This window comes from Amblyomma mixtum, chromosome 10 (assembly GCF_055824585.1).
Source record: "Amblyomma mixtum isolate Tamu chromosome 10, ASM5582458v1, whole genome shotgun sequence".
In the NCBI taxonomy this organism is placed as follows: Eukaryota; Metazoa; Arthropoda; class Arachnida; order Ixodida; family Ixodidae; genus Amblyomma; species Amblyomma mixtum.
The window spans coordinates 97,456,148-97,474,762 of record NC_143021.1 but is presented as its reverse complement, the minus strand read 5'-3'; the positions used below and the strand labels follow the sequence as shown (position 1 = coordinate 97,474,762).

The 18,615-nt window shown below is 50.4% G+C and overlaps 1 protein-coding gene across 1 annotated transcript; it reads right to left on the bottom strand.

Moving 5' to 3' along the window:
* Nucleotides 1-13,603: 13,603 nt before the first annotated feature.
* LOC149326493 (uncharacterized) lies at nucleotides 13,604-15,115 on the bottom strand. Its single transcript, XM_089565067.1, has 2 exons — nucleotides 14,974-15,115; nucleotides 13,604-14,055 (listed from the first exon to the last, which is right to left on the bottom strand). Exons 1-2 carry the CDS (start codon nucleotides 15,113-15,115, stop codon nucleotides 13,604-13,606), a joined length of 594 nt encoding a protein of 197 aa, XP_089421193.1.
* Nucleotides 15,116-18,615: the final 3,500 nt, after the last annotated feature.

Genomic DNA, 18,615 nt, shown 5'->3' with positions numbered 1-18,615 from the left:
AGATGTAGAAGAACTGCAGATTCGGCTAGTTGGTGTAGATTCATAGTGGTGGTTCAACAGCGCAAACACACACAGACCAAGAAGGAGACAAGACAAACACAGCGCTGAATAGTGGTGGTTCAACAGCGCAAACACACACAGACCAAGAAGGAGACAGGACAAACACAGCACTGAAGCACTGTGTTTGTCTTGTTTCCTTCTTGGTCTGTGTGTGTTTGCGCTGTTGAACTACCACTATAAACAGAAGATGGTTGGGGAGCTGCAAGAATTCCAAGAAAATTAGGGGGAACCTGAAAGAGCTTCCAGTCATGAAGAAGAGAGTCCCCGAGAGCCCCGAGGTCCTCCGATCGTTGCAAACCAGACCCCGCTTCCGACCCACGCGCTAGCGCCCGTGCGCAGGCGCCGATGAGGCGATTTGGTTTTGGTTGGAAAACATGAGCCGGCCGTGCATTCCCTCGCTGTAGGTCAAATTCTTCTTTAACTACGAAGTTTCTGAGAAAGCTGTATAGCTTTCCTTTGTAGCCGTATGGCTGCGCTCGGGTGGACGTCAATGAGTAATTACTCCCTTATTATTCCCTCGCTGTAGTGCGGCGAATGATGTGAGCTCCTTGCCTCGCTTTTGCATCGTGAATGAAAATGCCAGCTCACTGCTTGGCCTATGGCTGCACGAAATACTTCATTCAGAAAGGAAGCACGAAGCTCAGGTTCCCGCCCAGCTCGTTTCGAAACGGATGTCCCTGTTGTATTACGCGCTTGCTGCCAAGTGCACGCAGCTCGGTCGTTCTAGAAGAGGTTTGCTGTCGACTCACGTGCGTGGACTCACAGGAAAACTCCCTCTGTTGACCTGCTGCGTATTAGTAGCATCAGTGCAAACCAGCCAAATTTATCCCAACTGATCTCACCATTCAATGCAAATATGAAATAAAATTATTTTTCTTATTTGCTCGAGGGATCTACCTAAGTACCGAGGCGCGTACACTGCTAGCACAAGGTGACCTAAGATCTTCTCGCATTTTTTATCTTTCAAGAATTTTAACTTGTATCTAATAGAAATCAAAGAAAAACGGGGGACCGGAGCTTGCTCTGACCAAGAAAACAGTGGACCGTGGGTACTCAAATCCAGGGCTGAGAGTTGATGTCTGTATCTTCCCCTCGTTTCGTTTTTTTTTTTAGCTGACGGGGAAACTTCAGTTGGGTTTCAATGCACGCCCTGCCTTATAGTATGAGTTGTCATAAGTTTGTGATGATCTTAACTAAAACCGCTACCATTAATAATCTTAAACACGACTTCTCCGATACCTTATACTGACGAGTCAGTGCATCCGGCCTTCATTGCACTCTTGGCGGCATGGAAGGTTTTTTTTTTCTCGGCAAGCACTGAGCGTCCTCTTTTTTTTATGTTGACTTCCGTTGCAATCTTGTCTAAGTTTGACACACAAAGACACAAGGACTCGGCTTTGATCTTAACTGATGCGGCCGCTCAGCTATATCTCCAAAGTTCTTATCACACTGCTGCCGGGTGCCTAGAGTGCGGAAAAAGCCTTGAGGTCGAATGTAAACTGCTATTCCTTGGTCCTTGTGACGGCCCCTGACGAAAAGTAAAACTCAGTCAACGTAACCCACATGGTGTTCGAACTAGTCCCGTTTCAAAAGTGTTTGTAGATAACACAATTTGTTTTGGCTTGCCTTAAATAAAAGTGGAATAGACGTGTAACTGACAATAACATGAGTGTAATAAGAGAGTAATCACTCATTGACATCCACCCATGCGCAGCCATATGGCTACAAAAGAAAGCTACACAGCTTTCTCAGAAACTTCGTATTTAAAGAAAAAAAAGCCGTAACCGTATGGCTGCGCTCGGGTGGATGTCAGTGAGTAATTACTCCCTCATTACAAATCTACTCCACCTTGGGGATTCCCCTAAAACATCTGACCAATAACATCAGTGCAGTTAACTTTATGACATTTCTTTTCCGAAATACCCTTTATCCCCTAATTCGAACCAAAAATCCACCTATTCTAATGCCCCCCCCCCCTTTTTATTAATTTCTGTATTTATCAAAATGGCCAGTCTGCATATTTCTGAGAACGCGGGTACTGACCTGAGGTCTTTTAACGCCGTCCTGTTTTCCAAGAATGTTTGCTTAACTTTGCGGCTTCTATCCTAGTACACGGTCTTCTCATGTTCTGTTTTTTTTTTTAATTTTAATTACAGGAAACTGGAAGCGGGAACAAGAACAGCGGCTGTGAAACCGCCAAAAACAGAAGAACAATATGGAATAAAATTAGTAGAATGGGGTGGGGATGATGGATGATGGCAGGCGTTGAGCCGGGCTGCGAGGCCTCCCACCGCTCAGGTTTCGGACTTGGTATTTTTGGAGTTACTTGCATGCTTTGGCAAGGCCATGCAGTGTGATACAGAGTGGGGCGACCCCGCAAGAGGCTGAGGTGGAATCGAATGGTGGTGGTATTCTGGGGATGTGATGAGAACATTCCTGCCCGCTTCGAGGATGCTGTGCGCGAAGGGTAGAATGGAGTGACTCCGTGGTTATACATGACGGAAGCCAACAGTCACCGAAACCATCGAGCATAGGGGATTTATTTTTATTTTATTTTGAGGAGTTAGTCAGTGGCATTGCAATAGGGTTGTTACTTTTAAAGATAGTTGATTAGAACGGAAAAAATAAAACAACCACATGCCGCCGGACGGATCCGAACCTACAACCTCCTAATTTCGCGTCGGTTGGCAATGCAGGGCGTTACACCTAAGACTTTACACACTTGTTAAAAATAGGCCTCTTGAGTTAACAAATGCCTTTTTTTTCGCCAAAGCATTGCCAGCGGTGAAGTAATTCAGAATACGGTTAAGACGTGCTAACTATCAGCCTGGTTAACTAATATTGAATAGTTGACTTTTTAACTGTTATTGTTAGGTTTTTTAATTATTGAGAGGCGTGTAGCCCACTACAATTAATATCCACATCAGTTTTAGAATTTGAAATCCAGAATACCCTCGGCGCTGTGGCCCAACAGAGGTGTCTTAAATGTGACGCCCTGCATAATTAAAGTACGTTAATACAACGGGCGGAAACAATGTATCTTATTTCAGTTTTACGCTGCGCCAGAAAGAACACGTGGTCAGTCTGGCTGGGTTACATTAGTCACGGATCAAGGAGAGCTCAGGGGACCACAGCTTCGCAGGGGGGCGCTGCAGACGCCAGTGAAAATTGCCCTTCAGAGCTTCAGAGGATTAGCAAAATGTACAGGGCGCTAGAAAAAAATGCGAGCAGCACGGCGCCCACGCGCTGCGCAGTCGGAATTTATCTTCAATGCGTTTTTATCTCGGTAGTAACAAAAAGACGCAGCAGTGGTACATTGTTGTATCACGGATGTCTCTAGCGTATTTGTGTTGCGAGCTAAGTATAAGCGTGACGGAAATAAATTCCAGCAGCGGAGCGCCTAGGCACTGCGCTGTTCGCATTTCTTTCTGTCGCGGCAGTACGCTCTCAGATAGTGGACAGTGAATTTTTTTTTCGCTGCGCAAACTTGAAAAATGAACTGCTAGTGGATCAGGCCCACTCCGTGAAGCAGATGGTTGACGAAAAAGCCGGTCCCGTAATGGCGAAATGTGTACCGCAAGTAAATGACGAGATCATTTAAAGGGGTTGTGAAAAGAAAATGAAGCTGCCCGGTCTTAATTTTTACTGCTTCCATAAACATTAGACATGCTGATTCCGCAATATTTCGTCACAATATTGAGTCTGCATTTAATAAAGCCCGTTCGAAATCGCTAACTTTATGCGTTCATGAAACGACCATGCGCCGCCGTCGGCCGGCACACGCACTACTCGACTACGTCATTTTAAGACCTTCAGAAACGTATAGAGATATGTTCAACTTTCGTTTGCCCTAAAATAATAGCTTTATGAGAAATTCAGAAAGTGAAACAAGGTTTTCCAATTATTTGCACGCGTAATTGCACTCTGTTAAAGTGCAGCGCGTGGTCATACATCAATCACTGACCTCGGACCAGTTTCGGTTTCAGTTCTGCTTCTCCATCCTCCTTGGCTTCAGTGTCAGCGGCTCGACATAGCCTTGCTTACGTGAACCTATCTCGGTGGTGTTCCTTGACAGCGGTGGTTTGAGTCGGAATCGAGCTCAGCAAGGTCAGCCCATCTCGACGACTCTCTGTTTACATGAACTCGATACGAACGAGTCAGCTATCGCGGCGCGCATCGGCTCCGCGCTTCTGTTCTTTGCTGCAGGAAAAATATATTCCAGAAGCGTGAAGAGGGTTAGGCATAATTTGCAGATGGGGCTGCGAGTCAACCCACCCCTTGCGATAGAGATGAAGACTCGAGTCCACGACCGGGTTCGCAGGTTCACGGTCGGGGCTCCCGCAGGCAGAGGTGTCGCGGCCTCTCGGCATGACTGCTACTTGCAGGGCGCGAGACGTGCCGTTTCGAGCGGCGTAACAACGACTGAGAGCAGCTCGCCACCTGCGCCCAACCGATGTCAGTGACAAGCCGCACGCGGCGCATCGCACTGACAAGGGGCAGAATGCGAGCGCGCAGAGCGCCAGCGTCATAATGACGTGGGGGTTCGCTTCTCGGGGCCGGCCTGTCAGCCTGGATGCCGGCCGCCGGCGTCAGAAAAACACGCTAGTATTATTTGTTCACGCTCATAACAAGCACTGGAATAGATGAATGCCAAAATTGAATCATTTTTGAGGATCGTTGGCTGATGCCGAGTTGCTGGCAGCATTTAATTCGGCGATACAAGCAAATTTCGTCCCATGACCGCTTTATTTACTGCCTGGTCGCCGCTCGCATAGCTGGTATTTGCTAGCTCCGCTGGCTTCGCGGAAATCGAGCATATCTTTATTTTCTTATGGGACAGGTTCCCAGTTAAAGGGGTGACGAGAGTAGTACCTTTCACAGCGCTGACCAGTTCCGAAGCTCCCTCAGCTACGGTATCGATAGTATCGATGCAAAACCAGGCAGGCTTAGCGACGACCAGGGCCGCCGGCAAGCCCCGCAGTTCATCGCCCGACGCGTCCGCAGGCGGCGTCGTTGCCGAAAGCTCGGCATGCTGCCACTGCTCGAATATAACAGGCAGCCTTTCTGATAGCATGGCTATTTTTTCTTTTCTGGTGCGAATGTGAAATACAGCGAGTCTGCGGGCCGGCCGGCAAACCTGGATCACGCGTCCGCTGGCGTCATAAAAATGTGCTAAAGATTTTTATTCACGCAAATAATAAACTGTGGGAGCAAGAAGTGTGGAAAATAGATCATTTTTGAGGATCGTTGAACAATTCCGAGTTGCTGGTAGAAGCAGCAACTGTAATACGAGCAAATTTCTTGCCACAACCGCCGCTCAGCTGCCGCTGCCCGACCGTTGCGGTCCGGCTTGCGCGCCTGGCGTCCGCTATATAGCTCCGCTGCCGAGCGCACCGCAACAATGACCATATTTTTTGTTGTGAGACGATGCTGTTGACAGTAAAGCGATGCCAAAAGCAGGCATTTTATTATAACCCAGGCTACTTCCGAAGCGCTGTCCAACACGGCTTCGATGCGAAAAAGGCCTAGGGACGACCAGGGCAGCCAGAGAGCAGTGCAGTTCGTCGCCCGGCGCGCCCGCGTCCAGCGCCGTTGCCGAAAGTGCGCTACGTGTGCAGGCATGCTTTGTCGCCGCCCGAGTACAGCCGGCAGTCTTTCTGATAACATCGCTATTTTGTCTTTTCGAGTGCGAACTTCAGTAGCCAAGCAGAGCGCAGGCGCTGGTGTGCGGTGGCAGTGTTACACCAGTTGTGGGCCGGGCATGAGTCTAGCGGCGCAAAGATGCTTGCCGCTCCGTGCCCCTGCTTGCAGTAGGCGGCAGTTCGCAAGCGGCGACTGGTGCGGCGCGCCGGCCAAGTTTTCGCACATGTGTCAGCGTGACAGCTAGCAGACTCCATTCTGAGCAGACGACGCCGTGACGGTGCCACATTCGAGTCAATATGCGTGCTGTAACCTCGGTCAACTATGGCTAAACAGGCCTCGCTAAGCCGCCATGTTGTGTTGACGACAGAAGCCTCTGATTGGCTTCTTAAAATGACGTTTGCTGCGAGTTGAGGGGGACGCGCGCTGGGAAACCGAAATTTAGTTTTTTTTCGCTATTCAATCAACCCAGACGATGAAACGAACCAAGGTATATTATAGAATGAAGTGTCAGAATTCCAAATACACACGTCGTTCAAAATTCTCTGAAAACATTTCACGACCCCTTTAAGACGTGGAATTCGAGGTAAATACCATTTTTTTTGGCGCGGCCATCTTCGCAAGATGCTTAATTTCGTTGGGTGGGTGAGCAGTTCGGTGCATGCAGGTTTGTTGGCCAAATAATAAGGATTTTGTTACGTGTTTCGCTGAATAATAATGGAAATAATTTTTATTGTAACTTAAAATAAAGTGGCCTTAAGGCGACACGCGAGGCTGAGGAGAAAAACGAAAACACGTACGAAATGCGCCTACCAGCTGCTTGCTATATACGGCTAAGAGAAAAAAATGCTCTAGTTTGGTCAATCGCTACAACGGAGATAAGCGGTTGGTATATTTATTTTAATGCCGATTACAGCGCACGCGCATCCCCAAAACAATTTATTTGCAGAGCCATCGCTCATATGCAAACGCTCATTCATGTGCAAGCAAAGATTTTGATTATTTTTATTTTTTGACATTTTTTACATGTAAGGCAACTTCGAAAATTGAGCCAGGCGTCACAAGTCGGAACACTGAGGCGATCAATGACCTTGCCTCACACGCGTCTGCATAATGCCGCTAGTTGTTGTCAGTCTCCAAAATAAAAAATGGCAAAAAAATGAGTTTCGTTAGCGCGAGCTTGACTACACACTGCATGCTTAGTGAATTACAGCAAAAACTGCTCATAAATACTATTACGCGTGCAACATGCCAAACGTGTTTAGCAACAGGAAAAAGCTTACTTCACCCTGCTCATAGCAGTTATCGAGGCCTGCCGTTTCTCGTTCTCATCCATTTCATACCCAACAATGCCGGACAAAAACATTTTTGAATAGGAAAAAGTGTATGAACGCATCTTTTTCACATACTGCAAGATTTCACTATAGCAATCTCACATCGATAGGCTTGCATTTTTTTTTCGTATTAACGTTTTTCCTATCGTCCACTGCTCGATACGAGCGATAAAAAATATTTAATATTTTGCTGCATATAGAAAGGGTAGACCATTACCTTCAATATTTCCGTTACTGTAGGTTAGTTTTTCCAATATTAATTTTTCCAGGAAATCTGTAGAATTCCAAGGGCAGTCCTTGGCCGTTGATGTTCAGAGAACTATTGTGACAGCCCCTGACACAACAAGTTTCTCCACTCTGAGAACGTCGCGGAATTCACAGCGAGCGGCAACCCACTTTTGTACGCCCGCGAGCAGGACGGCACGTGTTCAGAATGAAAGAGAGAGTGCCAGCTGCGCGAGCAGCACGCGCATACCAGTCGACAGGCTGCTGGCTCAATGCGCTCCGCCGGCGACGTGCCCGGACAGCCCGGAAATGCCAAAATGATCGGCAGGGGAGAAGTGGCGCTGGTGCAGTGGGAGCAAACTTCAGGTGCTGCGAACAGGTGCGCTAGCTTTGGCAGCGTTGCCTGCTATGTACAACCCACCCTGTCATTGTAAAGAAGTTTTCCTAGAAATGGCTAGGGGGAACTTTGGCGACCATGCCCGGATGCTGGAGGGGTCCGCTTCTGGAAAGATGTGCATTTATCTCCAGTGGCTACTGACTCAACGCTACTGGGGCTTTTTGTAGAGTTGTCAGGAAGAAAACCGGTTACTGCTTTGTGCAAACGCTGCCCAGTCTTGTCAATTCCACTGCAAGGGGTGGTTGACTCACACTCGAGCACCCTTCACAGCTGCCCAAAAGTCCGAAGAGCCAAGCGAAATCATGTGTTGACTTCGTGAAGAGGCGGAACCGCCGTGCAGCTGCTTTTTCTCGCGGCCACGGCATCGCAGCTGACGGCGTACGCAGATATGGTTAGCAAAAAAAACGTAAATCTATACTCTATGCGTACCGTAAGCGTGCATATGCTAAACGCTGGTGTATTGCGGGACGCTACGCCATTTCCTCAAATTCCCACTCTTAGCTCAGCGTATGCTGGTAAAGACGCCAAGATATGCTCAGCGTGGAGCCGCCCTCCTCTGGTTTTTAGGACGGGAACCATTACTGTCCAAACACCAACGTTTTCTTTAGCCTTGAAGCGGCAGAATCGTTGCTTTCAATAAAAAGTTAAGCAGATTCGGCTACGTTTTTTTTATACGTGAGGTCAGACGAAGCGAAAGACCGGTGCCCCATTTAATGTTAGTGAACACACTGAAAAAAGCAGCAACAACGATTTCATTTCATTTCATTGGTTGTTTATTTGAAGATTTTCTTTCAAAATGCAAAACAGTTGTATTCAGAAAACAGATGCGGCGAAACGGGGCATCCTGCTTCGACGAGCGCCGCCATGTCGGAAGCCGCGGGAATATAACTTCCTCCTGGCCTTCCTGTTGGCCGAAGGGATCGCCAGAATTTTGCGGGTGGCAGAAATCGATCTCGGACCGATCGGCCTCTCCGCGCCACTATTTCTCCCCCGGGTCGGCCGGTGCGCAAACCTCATGGAAGGCACTGGAGGTGCAGCATCGCAAAGCGCTGCGGACCTGCCTCGGTCTACCCGGAAACTCGCAATGCGAGGCGACACTGGCCGAGGCGGGCGCGTGGCCGCTGCAGCTACAGGCCACGCAGCGCTCGCTGCACCACATTGATCGCCTTCACCGCGCACCAGACGGCGCGGAACTCCTGCAGCGCCTTCGTCACTACCCGCGCTCAAGAATGGGCGCGGCACTGCAGGAACATGACCAGCTGACGCGCACCACGCCCCCCTTCGGCCTCTGCTCCCCCTGGCCCCTCACGACGGAGGTACAGCGAGAGATCGTCGGCATCGCGGGAAAACGCAGCACACCACTATGTGCAGTGCAGCAGCTAGCCGGAGCCGTCATCTACGAGCAACTGCGCGACCATCTGCTTTTGTTCACTGACGGCTCCGTGGTGAGCGAAAACTGCTCGCTCGCCGCAGCGGCCACCATCCCCGCCCTGCAGCTGCACCGCCAGCAAAGAGTGGCTTACCTGGGCTCTTCGACCACGGCGGAGCTACTGGGTCTTCGCCTGGGCTTGGACCTGGTGCTCACCCTTACTCCGCCGCCACCCAGGTGTGCTCTGCTGTGTGATTCCCATGCCGCCCTCAGCCGCCTGCAGACTCCCGCCCGTGGCACCCCGTTGCTGTGCGCGTTACTCGAGCGCATTGAGCGCCTCGCGGAGCGCAGATGCAGTATTCGCGTGCAGTGGGTGCCCGGTCACTGCGGCATCCGCGGCAACGAGCAAGCCGACGAGCTCGCCACCGCCGCACATCAGCTTCCTCCCAGCGACGAACCGCTCGCTCTGGAAGATGTGCGTGCGGTGATCTACGACCACCTCCGTCAGCAACACCCGGACCCTCGCATCGCGCGAGGAGAGCGCATTTCTCTCGTTGGCGCGCGCTCACTGTCGCGCCTCCAGCGGGTGATGATCATCCGAGTGCGCGTCGGCTGCGTGTGGCCCGGGGAAAGACGGGTGCGCCACGGACTTTCGTCGAGCGACGCGTGCGCTGAATGCGGCGCAGTGGAGACATTGGAGCACATGCTCCTTCGCTGTACCGCTTCTGCAGTGCCGCGTCGCGAGATGCTCGCGGCCTACAGGGCGCTGGGAATCATCCCGGACAGTCTCGAAGCGCTCCTGTGGCCGCGCGGCAGTGCGCGCACCCGTGACAGAACAATGGTGAGCCTCTGTGCGTTCATCGAGCAGGCGGACTTGGCTCCCCGCTTGCTCTACGCCAGGTAGTGCACGCGTGAAGGCCGGGATACATGCGACGTTTTTTCCGACGACATTCGGGCGGCAGAAAACGTCGCGGCGGCGCGACGCTCGGCTGGAGATACATGGAGCGTTGAAGCGGCGGCGCGCCGCCGCGTATCCCTCGACGCGAAAGCAAATGTGATCAACAAGTGGCAAACACCACTGTGCAAGGCGGTCTGTGAGAACAGCGACGCTGACCATTCTGTTAAAATCAGGAAAGTTTCCCTTCGACACCATTGCACAAATTTTAGCACGCGCGCTTAAGTATCTCTAAAAATTTGCGAGCTCGAATGCATGCCGTCGCGTACCTTTGGACGCCCGCTCAGCCGCGGACACCAGCGGCTGCAGTTTTCTTCGGCAGATTCGCTTCAGGGAGGGAGCGCAGGCATTCCGATCCAAGATTCGGCCATGTTCTCCAAAAAAAGCGACATTTCAAGTCTGATGAAGCGTTTATTTTCACGACAATAACATTTCCGTGCCAAAAACACGGCGCAGCTCGACGGCCATGGCGGCCATGTTGGCGGCGGCAGGCAGAGGACCGGAAGAGCGGGCTTTCTGTGCTGCCATTGGCTCGCTTCAGCCGCCGCTTCCGGTCTCACCGGACGCCGCGCGTCAAAATCTAGCCGGTCCTGATCGGCGGCGGCGGGCGTTTCTCTCGACGCCGGGCGTCAAATCTGCGCCGTCGGGCGAAAATCGACGACGCGCCGCGGTAAAAACGCTCCATGTATTCCGGCCTTGACACGAACGCTCCGTGGGTGCTACCTCGGACGGTATACGCGGCCGGGCGCCCCACCCCGGCCGCTAGTGCAGTGTGCCGCGCGCGCGATTAATCCGAGACAGGACGCTACGTGCGCGCGGCTATGTACATACAGTTTACTTCTTGTGTAAGTGATTGTGCGCAGTGGCCGCTCGCGCGCACTTATTTTCGGACAATGCTTGGACATTAGCGCGCGAGCGGCGCGAACTTGATTACTTTTGTATTTTGTAAATAGTGTACAAAGCTCTCCCCTGTCCTTTCTCGCTGTCGCTCCCCTCTATACTTCTCCTCACTATCCTCTTCCTTTCCCTTTCGTTTCCGCCGGCTGCAGCTCGGGTGCTTAAGATATTAGATAGCAATTGCCGCGGCCGGCAACACTCTTTGCTTCACTTTTTATTTTTTAAATAAACCACTACCACCACCACCCCCGGGTCGGCGTTAAAAGCGGCCGAATCCGGTTCGCTCCCCAGATTTTTGGACAAGGGTGAACGGCCCTTCAAGCCTCTTTGGCGCCCAGGGAAAGCATTTTCGCCGCTGTAGTCGTTGAGTTGGGCTCACCTTGCTCAGCCCGATTCCCTCTCTCAACCCGCCATCGTCGGGTTCATGTAAACGAGCAAAAATAAATAGCATCAGTGCAAACGTGCGCAAATTTATCCTAATCATTCGCACCATTCAATGCCAATAACAAATCCAATCAAATTTTTCATATTTTCTCGAGCCATCTGTCTAAGTTCCGAGGCACATATCATACTGCTAGCACAAGGTGACCTAAGCTCTTTTCACTATTTTTTCTTTGAAGAATATTTCCTTGCATCTTATAGAAATCACAGAAAAAACCTGATTTTGCTCTGATCAGGAAAAACTACGGAGAAGGATTACTACATTCGAATTAGGGTGAAAGCATAGTTGGTTGGTTGGCCTCAAGTAGAATGGCACATACCCACTACGGGGGAGTGGCCAAGACACAGGCGGTGAACTTTTGGAATGATTAGCAGTTTTAGAGGAAAAGGAGTCTTAACAGGGCATTGGCTGACAGATTGCACGACGAAACGAAAGGGGTCCTGTTAGCTGGGAGATCGAAGATGGAACGACGGCTTTATGTGCAAATTTGAGTGCAACATATGGAATGGTTCAATTTTGTATTGACTGATAGAGATATAGAAAAAATAAATAATAATAATAAATGAACTGTTTGATAATCAGAAAAATGAAAACAAATCGAAAAATAAACAAATAAAATTAACATTAGCATGGGAGTCGCTGTGTTTCTAGAAGAAATTTTTGAACTGCACAGCGCGCACTCCTGTAGCTTCGTCCAAGCGAAGTAGCGCCAAAGGAAAGAACAACCTCAGTGGACACAGGCAGACCCAGCTGGTGAAACGGAATTTCTAATAGGCGCCTCCTCAAAGAAGAGATTCGGCGGCAGAACAGCAGGTAGTGATCCACTGTCTCAGGCTCGGCACAAAATGGGCACAGTGGAGAAACCGCCAGACCAGACGTGTGAAGGTAGAAATTTAGCAGAGGAACTCGGCATCGCAAACGCGTGAAAGAGACCTCCAGTCTGCGCGAGGTCCAGTCTTTGCTACTCCAAGGGTGCAGAAGGTGCTGATATTCTTGAGATGAAGTAAGCGCCGAGGCTGAAAATTCCTGAAATATTGTGTAACTGCGAAACCTCACCGCAGGAGTATATGCGCAGGTTGGCAGGACAGCAATTATTGGGCCACAGAGAGAGGCCATTGTTAATGAATCAGCAACCTCATTTAATCGAATGGCCACGTGACCCGGTACCCAAAGCAACCTCGCCGAATTTAGATGGAGCGGGATCAGCTGCTTAAAGAGGCGTAAGAGGGTGATGATAATGAAAAACAAATAGAAAGAGAGTCCGTCATAACCACGACTTGAGAAACGGCAGGATCAAATTTACGTAAGGCTAGAATTACAGCTAATAATTCGGCCAGATAAATTGGAGTGGAGTCAGGGAGACGGAGAGAAAAGGACCATCCCAATGCAGGTGAAAAAATGCCCACACCTGCCTTTTCACGATCCTGCTAGGCATCGATAGCAATGAGAATATGAAAAGGAAAGGACCTTAGGTGGTCCTGTAACAAACCGTGAAGGAGAGGAAAGGGCTGGAGCTTGGCATTCGATGGGAAAATGTTATCAAATGCAATCTCGACTGAAGGTGAGATGCTATACAGTGGACGGATATCTGTGAGCTTAATGTTTAAGGGATCGAGGAGAGACTGCACGAAACATATCTGCGGAGTATGGAAATGAGACCAGGTGGCATTTAAAAAGACTGCGGATTGACTAAGAAATATTACATTGGATGTGTGGAGAGGAGAGTCGTAGACTTCTGCTGCGTACAAGATGACGGTGAGCAGGCAGTGCCGCGGGACAGAGCAGATGGAAGTTGATGGAGACGACGCTTTCCAATGCACAGAGCGAGAGTGTGGTGCAGTTTAACACGAGGCGTACTGGCTGCGGCGATTAAATTTAGTCCATTAGTAAATTTTTATTTAATTTAGTTCATGTTTCACCCATCCTCATTGTTTTTTTTTATGCTTCTGATCGTCCTTGTTTGTGTGGAGTTATGCATGAGGTGTGTTGTTCGTTTCCTACTTGTTCGTTTTTCCCCCGAGTTCCTTTTTTTCGGTGTTGTTGCATATCCATAGCATGCCCGCAGAACGCCGAACCAGGGAAGCAGCCGCACAGCCAGTAGAACCAGAAAAATGAACGTTTATTCAAAAGTGTAGGACGTATTTATAAGCAGCCGAGTGGCCGGAAGATAGGAAGGAGCACGTGTACATAGCGATAGGTCGAAGCTATGAAGGATCGCCAGATAAGGCGATAAAAGGTGCGCGCACATCGGAAACACACGTGAAGATGCCACATTCCTTCCTCCTCAGAAATGAAAGCGCTGCACTGGCTTGCGTTCTCTTGTCGAGCGTCTTAGAGCTTGCTGGGCGACACCCGTATTCAACGGGGCCACCGGAATATCTGGTGCTGGAAAATGTGGAGAATCGTTGCCATTTGGGATGCGCCGCGCATTGGTGTCTTCCTCCGGGCTCACAGTTTTTGGATGCTGTAGTTGTGTTGCTTCGTCTGGCTCACTGGGATGTGTGGTGGTTGTAGTTACTGCCGGGGTAACCCCTGGTGCTTCTTGCCGCGGGCGGACCTGGTCTACGTGCCGCTGGACGACTCCGTCCGATGTTTCCACTGTCACCATTCTCGATCCAGACGTCGCCTTCACATGGCCGGGTGTCCACTTGCTCCCCGCACCGTAATTGCGGGCATATACCTCCCTTCCAGGTAGTGGCAGCCAGTCATCGATGCTCTCTTTTGGTCCCGCAAGGGCTGGAGGAAAACATGTGTCCAAGCGTGAGCGTGTTTGATAGCCCAAAAGCAGCTCTGCTGGGGATTTACCCGACTTTTGCGGAGTCCTCCGGTAGTTAAAAAGCAACCGTGCTAGGTTCTCTTCCAGGTTCCCTTTACTCATTTTTCGAAGGCCATTTTTCACAGTTCGCACGGCCCTTTCCGCCGCACCATTAGACTGGGGATGGTATGGAGCGCATCGAAGGTGCACAATGTTGTTGTTTGCCATGAACGACACGAAGTCTTCACTGGTAAACTGGGTACCGTTGTCAGAAACGACTGTGCGAGGTATTCCAAACCTGCTGAAAATGTCACGCAGACCGTTAATTGTAGTCTGCGTTGAAGCATGCGCCAAAGGCAGTGCTTCGAGCCACTTGGTATGTGCGTCGACTACTACGAGTATCATTTTTCCGCAGATCGGACCCGCGTAGTCAATGTGAATACGGGACCACCTTTCGCCTGTTTCAGGCCAGTTAACGACGGGGGCCGCGGCTGGCATTGGCAGATTTTGCACACAGCGCTGGCACTGAGCAGACACCTCTTCAATGTTTCTGTCGAGGCCTGGCCACCAGAACAGAGAACGTGCGACGGATTTCATTGCCGGTGAACCCTGGTGCGTTTCGTGTAGGATATGCAGCACACGCTCCCTAGCTTCGGTCGGTATTATGACCCTATTACCCCAGTACACCAGTTCATGTGCTACGGATAGTTCTAGTTTACGGTCAAAAAACGGCAGCACAGCCCGGGTCATTCCGTTTGTGTTCCTGGGCCACCCATGTAGTATGTACCGTTTGACCTCGACCAGGACAGGGTCAGAAGACGTCAATGCCTTCAGCTCACGCGTTGTTACGGCGCCATTGTTCAGCTCGTTCAGCGACAGCACATATTCGGGCGGCTCACCGTCGTCGCCAGATTCCGGAGAACGCTGCGGAAGTCGGCTCAGGGCGTCCGCATTCAGCATCTGTCGTCCTGGTGCGTACTGTAGCCGGTATCGGTAGGCCCCCAGGTGAAGCGCCCACCGTTGTATCCGTGTGGCGGCCATTGTGGGCGTTTGCTTGTCTGATCTCAGCAGGCCGAGCAGTGGCTGATGGTCAGTCACCAAGGTAAATTCCCGACCTAGAAGGTAGTCACGGAATTTCGTGACGCCGAATACCAGAGCCAGTGCCTCTCGCTCGAGCTGTGAATACTTGCGCTCCGCCTGGGTCAATGTTCGCGAGCGGAACCCGATCGGCCTGTGAATGTTACCAGTCGTGTGAAACAAGACAGCTCCCACACCGTACGGAGATGCATCACATTCAAGCTTAAGTTCCTTCGAAGGGTCGAAATGAACGAGAACCTTGGCTGTTTTAAGGCTTTCCTTGGCACGTTCAAACGCGAGCTCTTGAGGCTGTTTCCATTGCCAACGTGCATTTTTTTCAAGCAGCTGATACAATGGACCAAGTGTGGTTGACATGTTCGGCAGAAACCTCGCGTAAAACGTAACCATACCCAAAAACGCACGTAGCTCGCTGACATTACAGGGGCTCGGCGCCTGCATGATAGCGTCAAGGTTTTTCTCTGTCGGATGAAGCCCATCACGATCGATGCGATGACCAAGATAAGTTACCGCTGGGCTACGCAACTTGCACTTATCGGTCCTTAGCTTTACACCGCACTCTCGGAAGCGCTCTAAGACGGTTTTGAGCCTCTCACCGCTGTCACTCGCTCTCTCGGAAATGAGCACATCGTCAAGATAAGCCTGCGCTCCTGGAAGGCCAGCCAAAACCTCATCCATTTTTCTTTGGAATATTGCGGGTGCAGAGGCTATCCCGAAAGGAAGCCTATTGTAGCAAAATAGCCCTTTTGGCGTATTAATGACGCAAACTTTCTTCGCGTTATCGTCTAAAGCCACTTGACTGTATGCATCCCGTAAATCCAGAGTGCTGAAATAGTCCCCATCATGAAGTTGGGCAAACATATCCTCAATGATTGGCAATGGGTATTGCTCTGTTGCACACGCTGGATTTACCGTGGCCTTGAAATCTCCGCAGATTCTTACTGCACCGTCTTTCTTAAGCACTGTGACTATGGGCGTTGCCCATTCAGAATGAGCCACCGGGGACAGTACGCCCAGCGAAACTAAACGGTCTAGTTCAAGTGACACTCGCTCGCGTAACGCGTATGGAATGGGTCTGGCCTTACAGAACTTGGGTACGGCGCCTTCCTTCAGGTGCAAGCTGGCTGGAGGACCCTTGATTAGCCCCAGTTCCTCGGAGAACACGTCGTGGTAGTCATGGAATATGTTGTTCACTCTGGCTTCGCTTGCTTCTTTTGTTGACACGGAGTCCTCGACAAACCGAACCACCGGAACGCCTGCTCTGTTCAGCTGCTGGATTAAATCACGACCACAGAGGCTTGGTCCAGCACAGTCCAACACGGTCAGCGCACACTTTACTGTCGCCCCTTTATGGCAAACCTGGAGCGCAAGCTCCCCAACTATTGGAAGGCGTCCTGTGTAGGACGATAAATTCAGGCTGGACGGTTTGAGTTTCGGCCATTGCTCGCGATGCTTATCGTACAGGTGACGCGGAATGACACAAACGGGCGACCCAGTATCGACTTCCATGCTAAGCTGCACGCCTCCCCAGGCAAATGTTCGGCGGATCGGTGGTTCCAGACAGTTTTTTCTTTGAGTTACCAAAGTCCAAATGTGGGCGGCATCGTGTTCCTCGTCTACTGAGGTTTCCGTCCCTGAAAGGGCGTTAGTTCGCGCCGTCCTTGCCGTGCATTGTCCCTGAGCGCCGTGGCTTCGACATTTCCTTGCGAGGTGACCACGTCGTCCACAGCGGTAACAACGGGCGTTAGACCAGGAGCAACCTGCGTCACTATGTTTTGTACTACCACACCTTGCGCATTCTTGATGCTCAGCAGCCCTCCTCTCATCTGGCCGAATTCCCGTCTGATACGCCCGTACTTTTAACACGGGTGTCGTTGTACCGGGTGTCGTTGTCGGTCTAAACATGCGTTCCACGCCACTATCCGCAGCCTCAGCTGCAAGGACCATCGTCTCAGCTTCTTGAAGCTTTAAGCCCTGCTTTGCGAGTAGCTGCTTCTGTAGGGCACCTGACCGTATACCACACACAATGCGATCTCGTAGCATGCGATCCAAAGCACTGCCAAAATTGCAATTGTCAGCTATTCGGCGAATCTCTACCAGGAATTCATTAATCGGCTCTCCCTCCGCTTGACAACGACTGAAGAACTTGAAGCTTTCGGTGATTTCGTGTCTCTTCGGACTGTAGTGCTCACTTAGTACTTCGACGACTTCTGCATACGTCAACGCATTTGGTTTTCGCGGGGCAACCTTTCCTGCCAGCACTTGAATCGTATGCGTGTTTAACGCGGCAACCAGCAATGCTCTTTTCTTAGACCCGTCTTCAATCACATTCGCTTCGAAGTATGCTTCCACTTTAACAAGGTACGGTTGCCACTTATCTTTGCCTTCTTCGAAGTCCGGAAGGTGGTGAGCCATGCTGGCCTTGGTTTCTCGGTTCTCTGTGGGTTCCTGTTCAATGTCGACTTTCACTGCATGGGCAGTGTTCATCCTCGTCGCCACTGTTGCATATCCATAGCATGCCCGCAGAACGCCGAACCAGGGAAGCAGCCGCACAGCCAGTAGAACCAGAAAAATGAACGTTTATTCAAAAGTGTAGGACGTATTTATAAGCAGCCGAGTGGCCGGAAGATAGGAAGGAGCACGTGTACATAGCGATAGGTCGAAGCTATGAAGGATCGCCAGATAAGGCGATAAAAGGTGCGCGCACATCGGAAACACACGTGAAGATGCCACAGGTGTCAAGGAAACGGTTGTACAAGGACTGAGAGGACATAGTAGTAGCGCTAAAAAACAAGGACGACAGGGTACAGAAAGACAACACTAGCGCCTGTGTTGTCTTTCTCTACTCGGTCGTCCTTGTTTTTTAGTGCTACTACTACGTCCTCTCAATCCAAACACCAACTAGCCGAGCTTTCTGCCTTAAATGTACAAGGACTTAATCTGTATGCTCTTTCCTCGGCCAAAGTATCGGTTTTTGTATTTTGGTTTACAGGGTCATGACGTACTCAACAGAGTAGGTAAAATGCCCCTCTCGCCATGCACAAAAACATTTCTCTTTAGGCTACACACTGAGACAGTACCAGTTAAAACATGGCTAGAAAAAAATTGTATTTTCGTGTCTATGTTGAACTGTCGCCTTTGGGATGCTTCTGAAACGATTGAGCATTGTCCCATTCATTGTAAAGATCCAATACTCTTCTGGAGCATCATGCAACAGACACTGAAAAAAAAAACTTCATTTAGCCGCATTCTGTACGATATCTCACTGCACTACCATTTGTTGATCAGCCCTGAGATATGTTGTTTTTAATTGGATTACACAGCCTGTGGAAAGCACGCATGATGGACCGACGTTGTGAATCTGTTGTTTCTGCGAAAGGTCATTTCGGTAGAATGACTGTACACATAAAAGAATTGCATACACAGACCGAGTATGAACCGGAGCT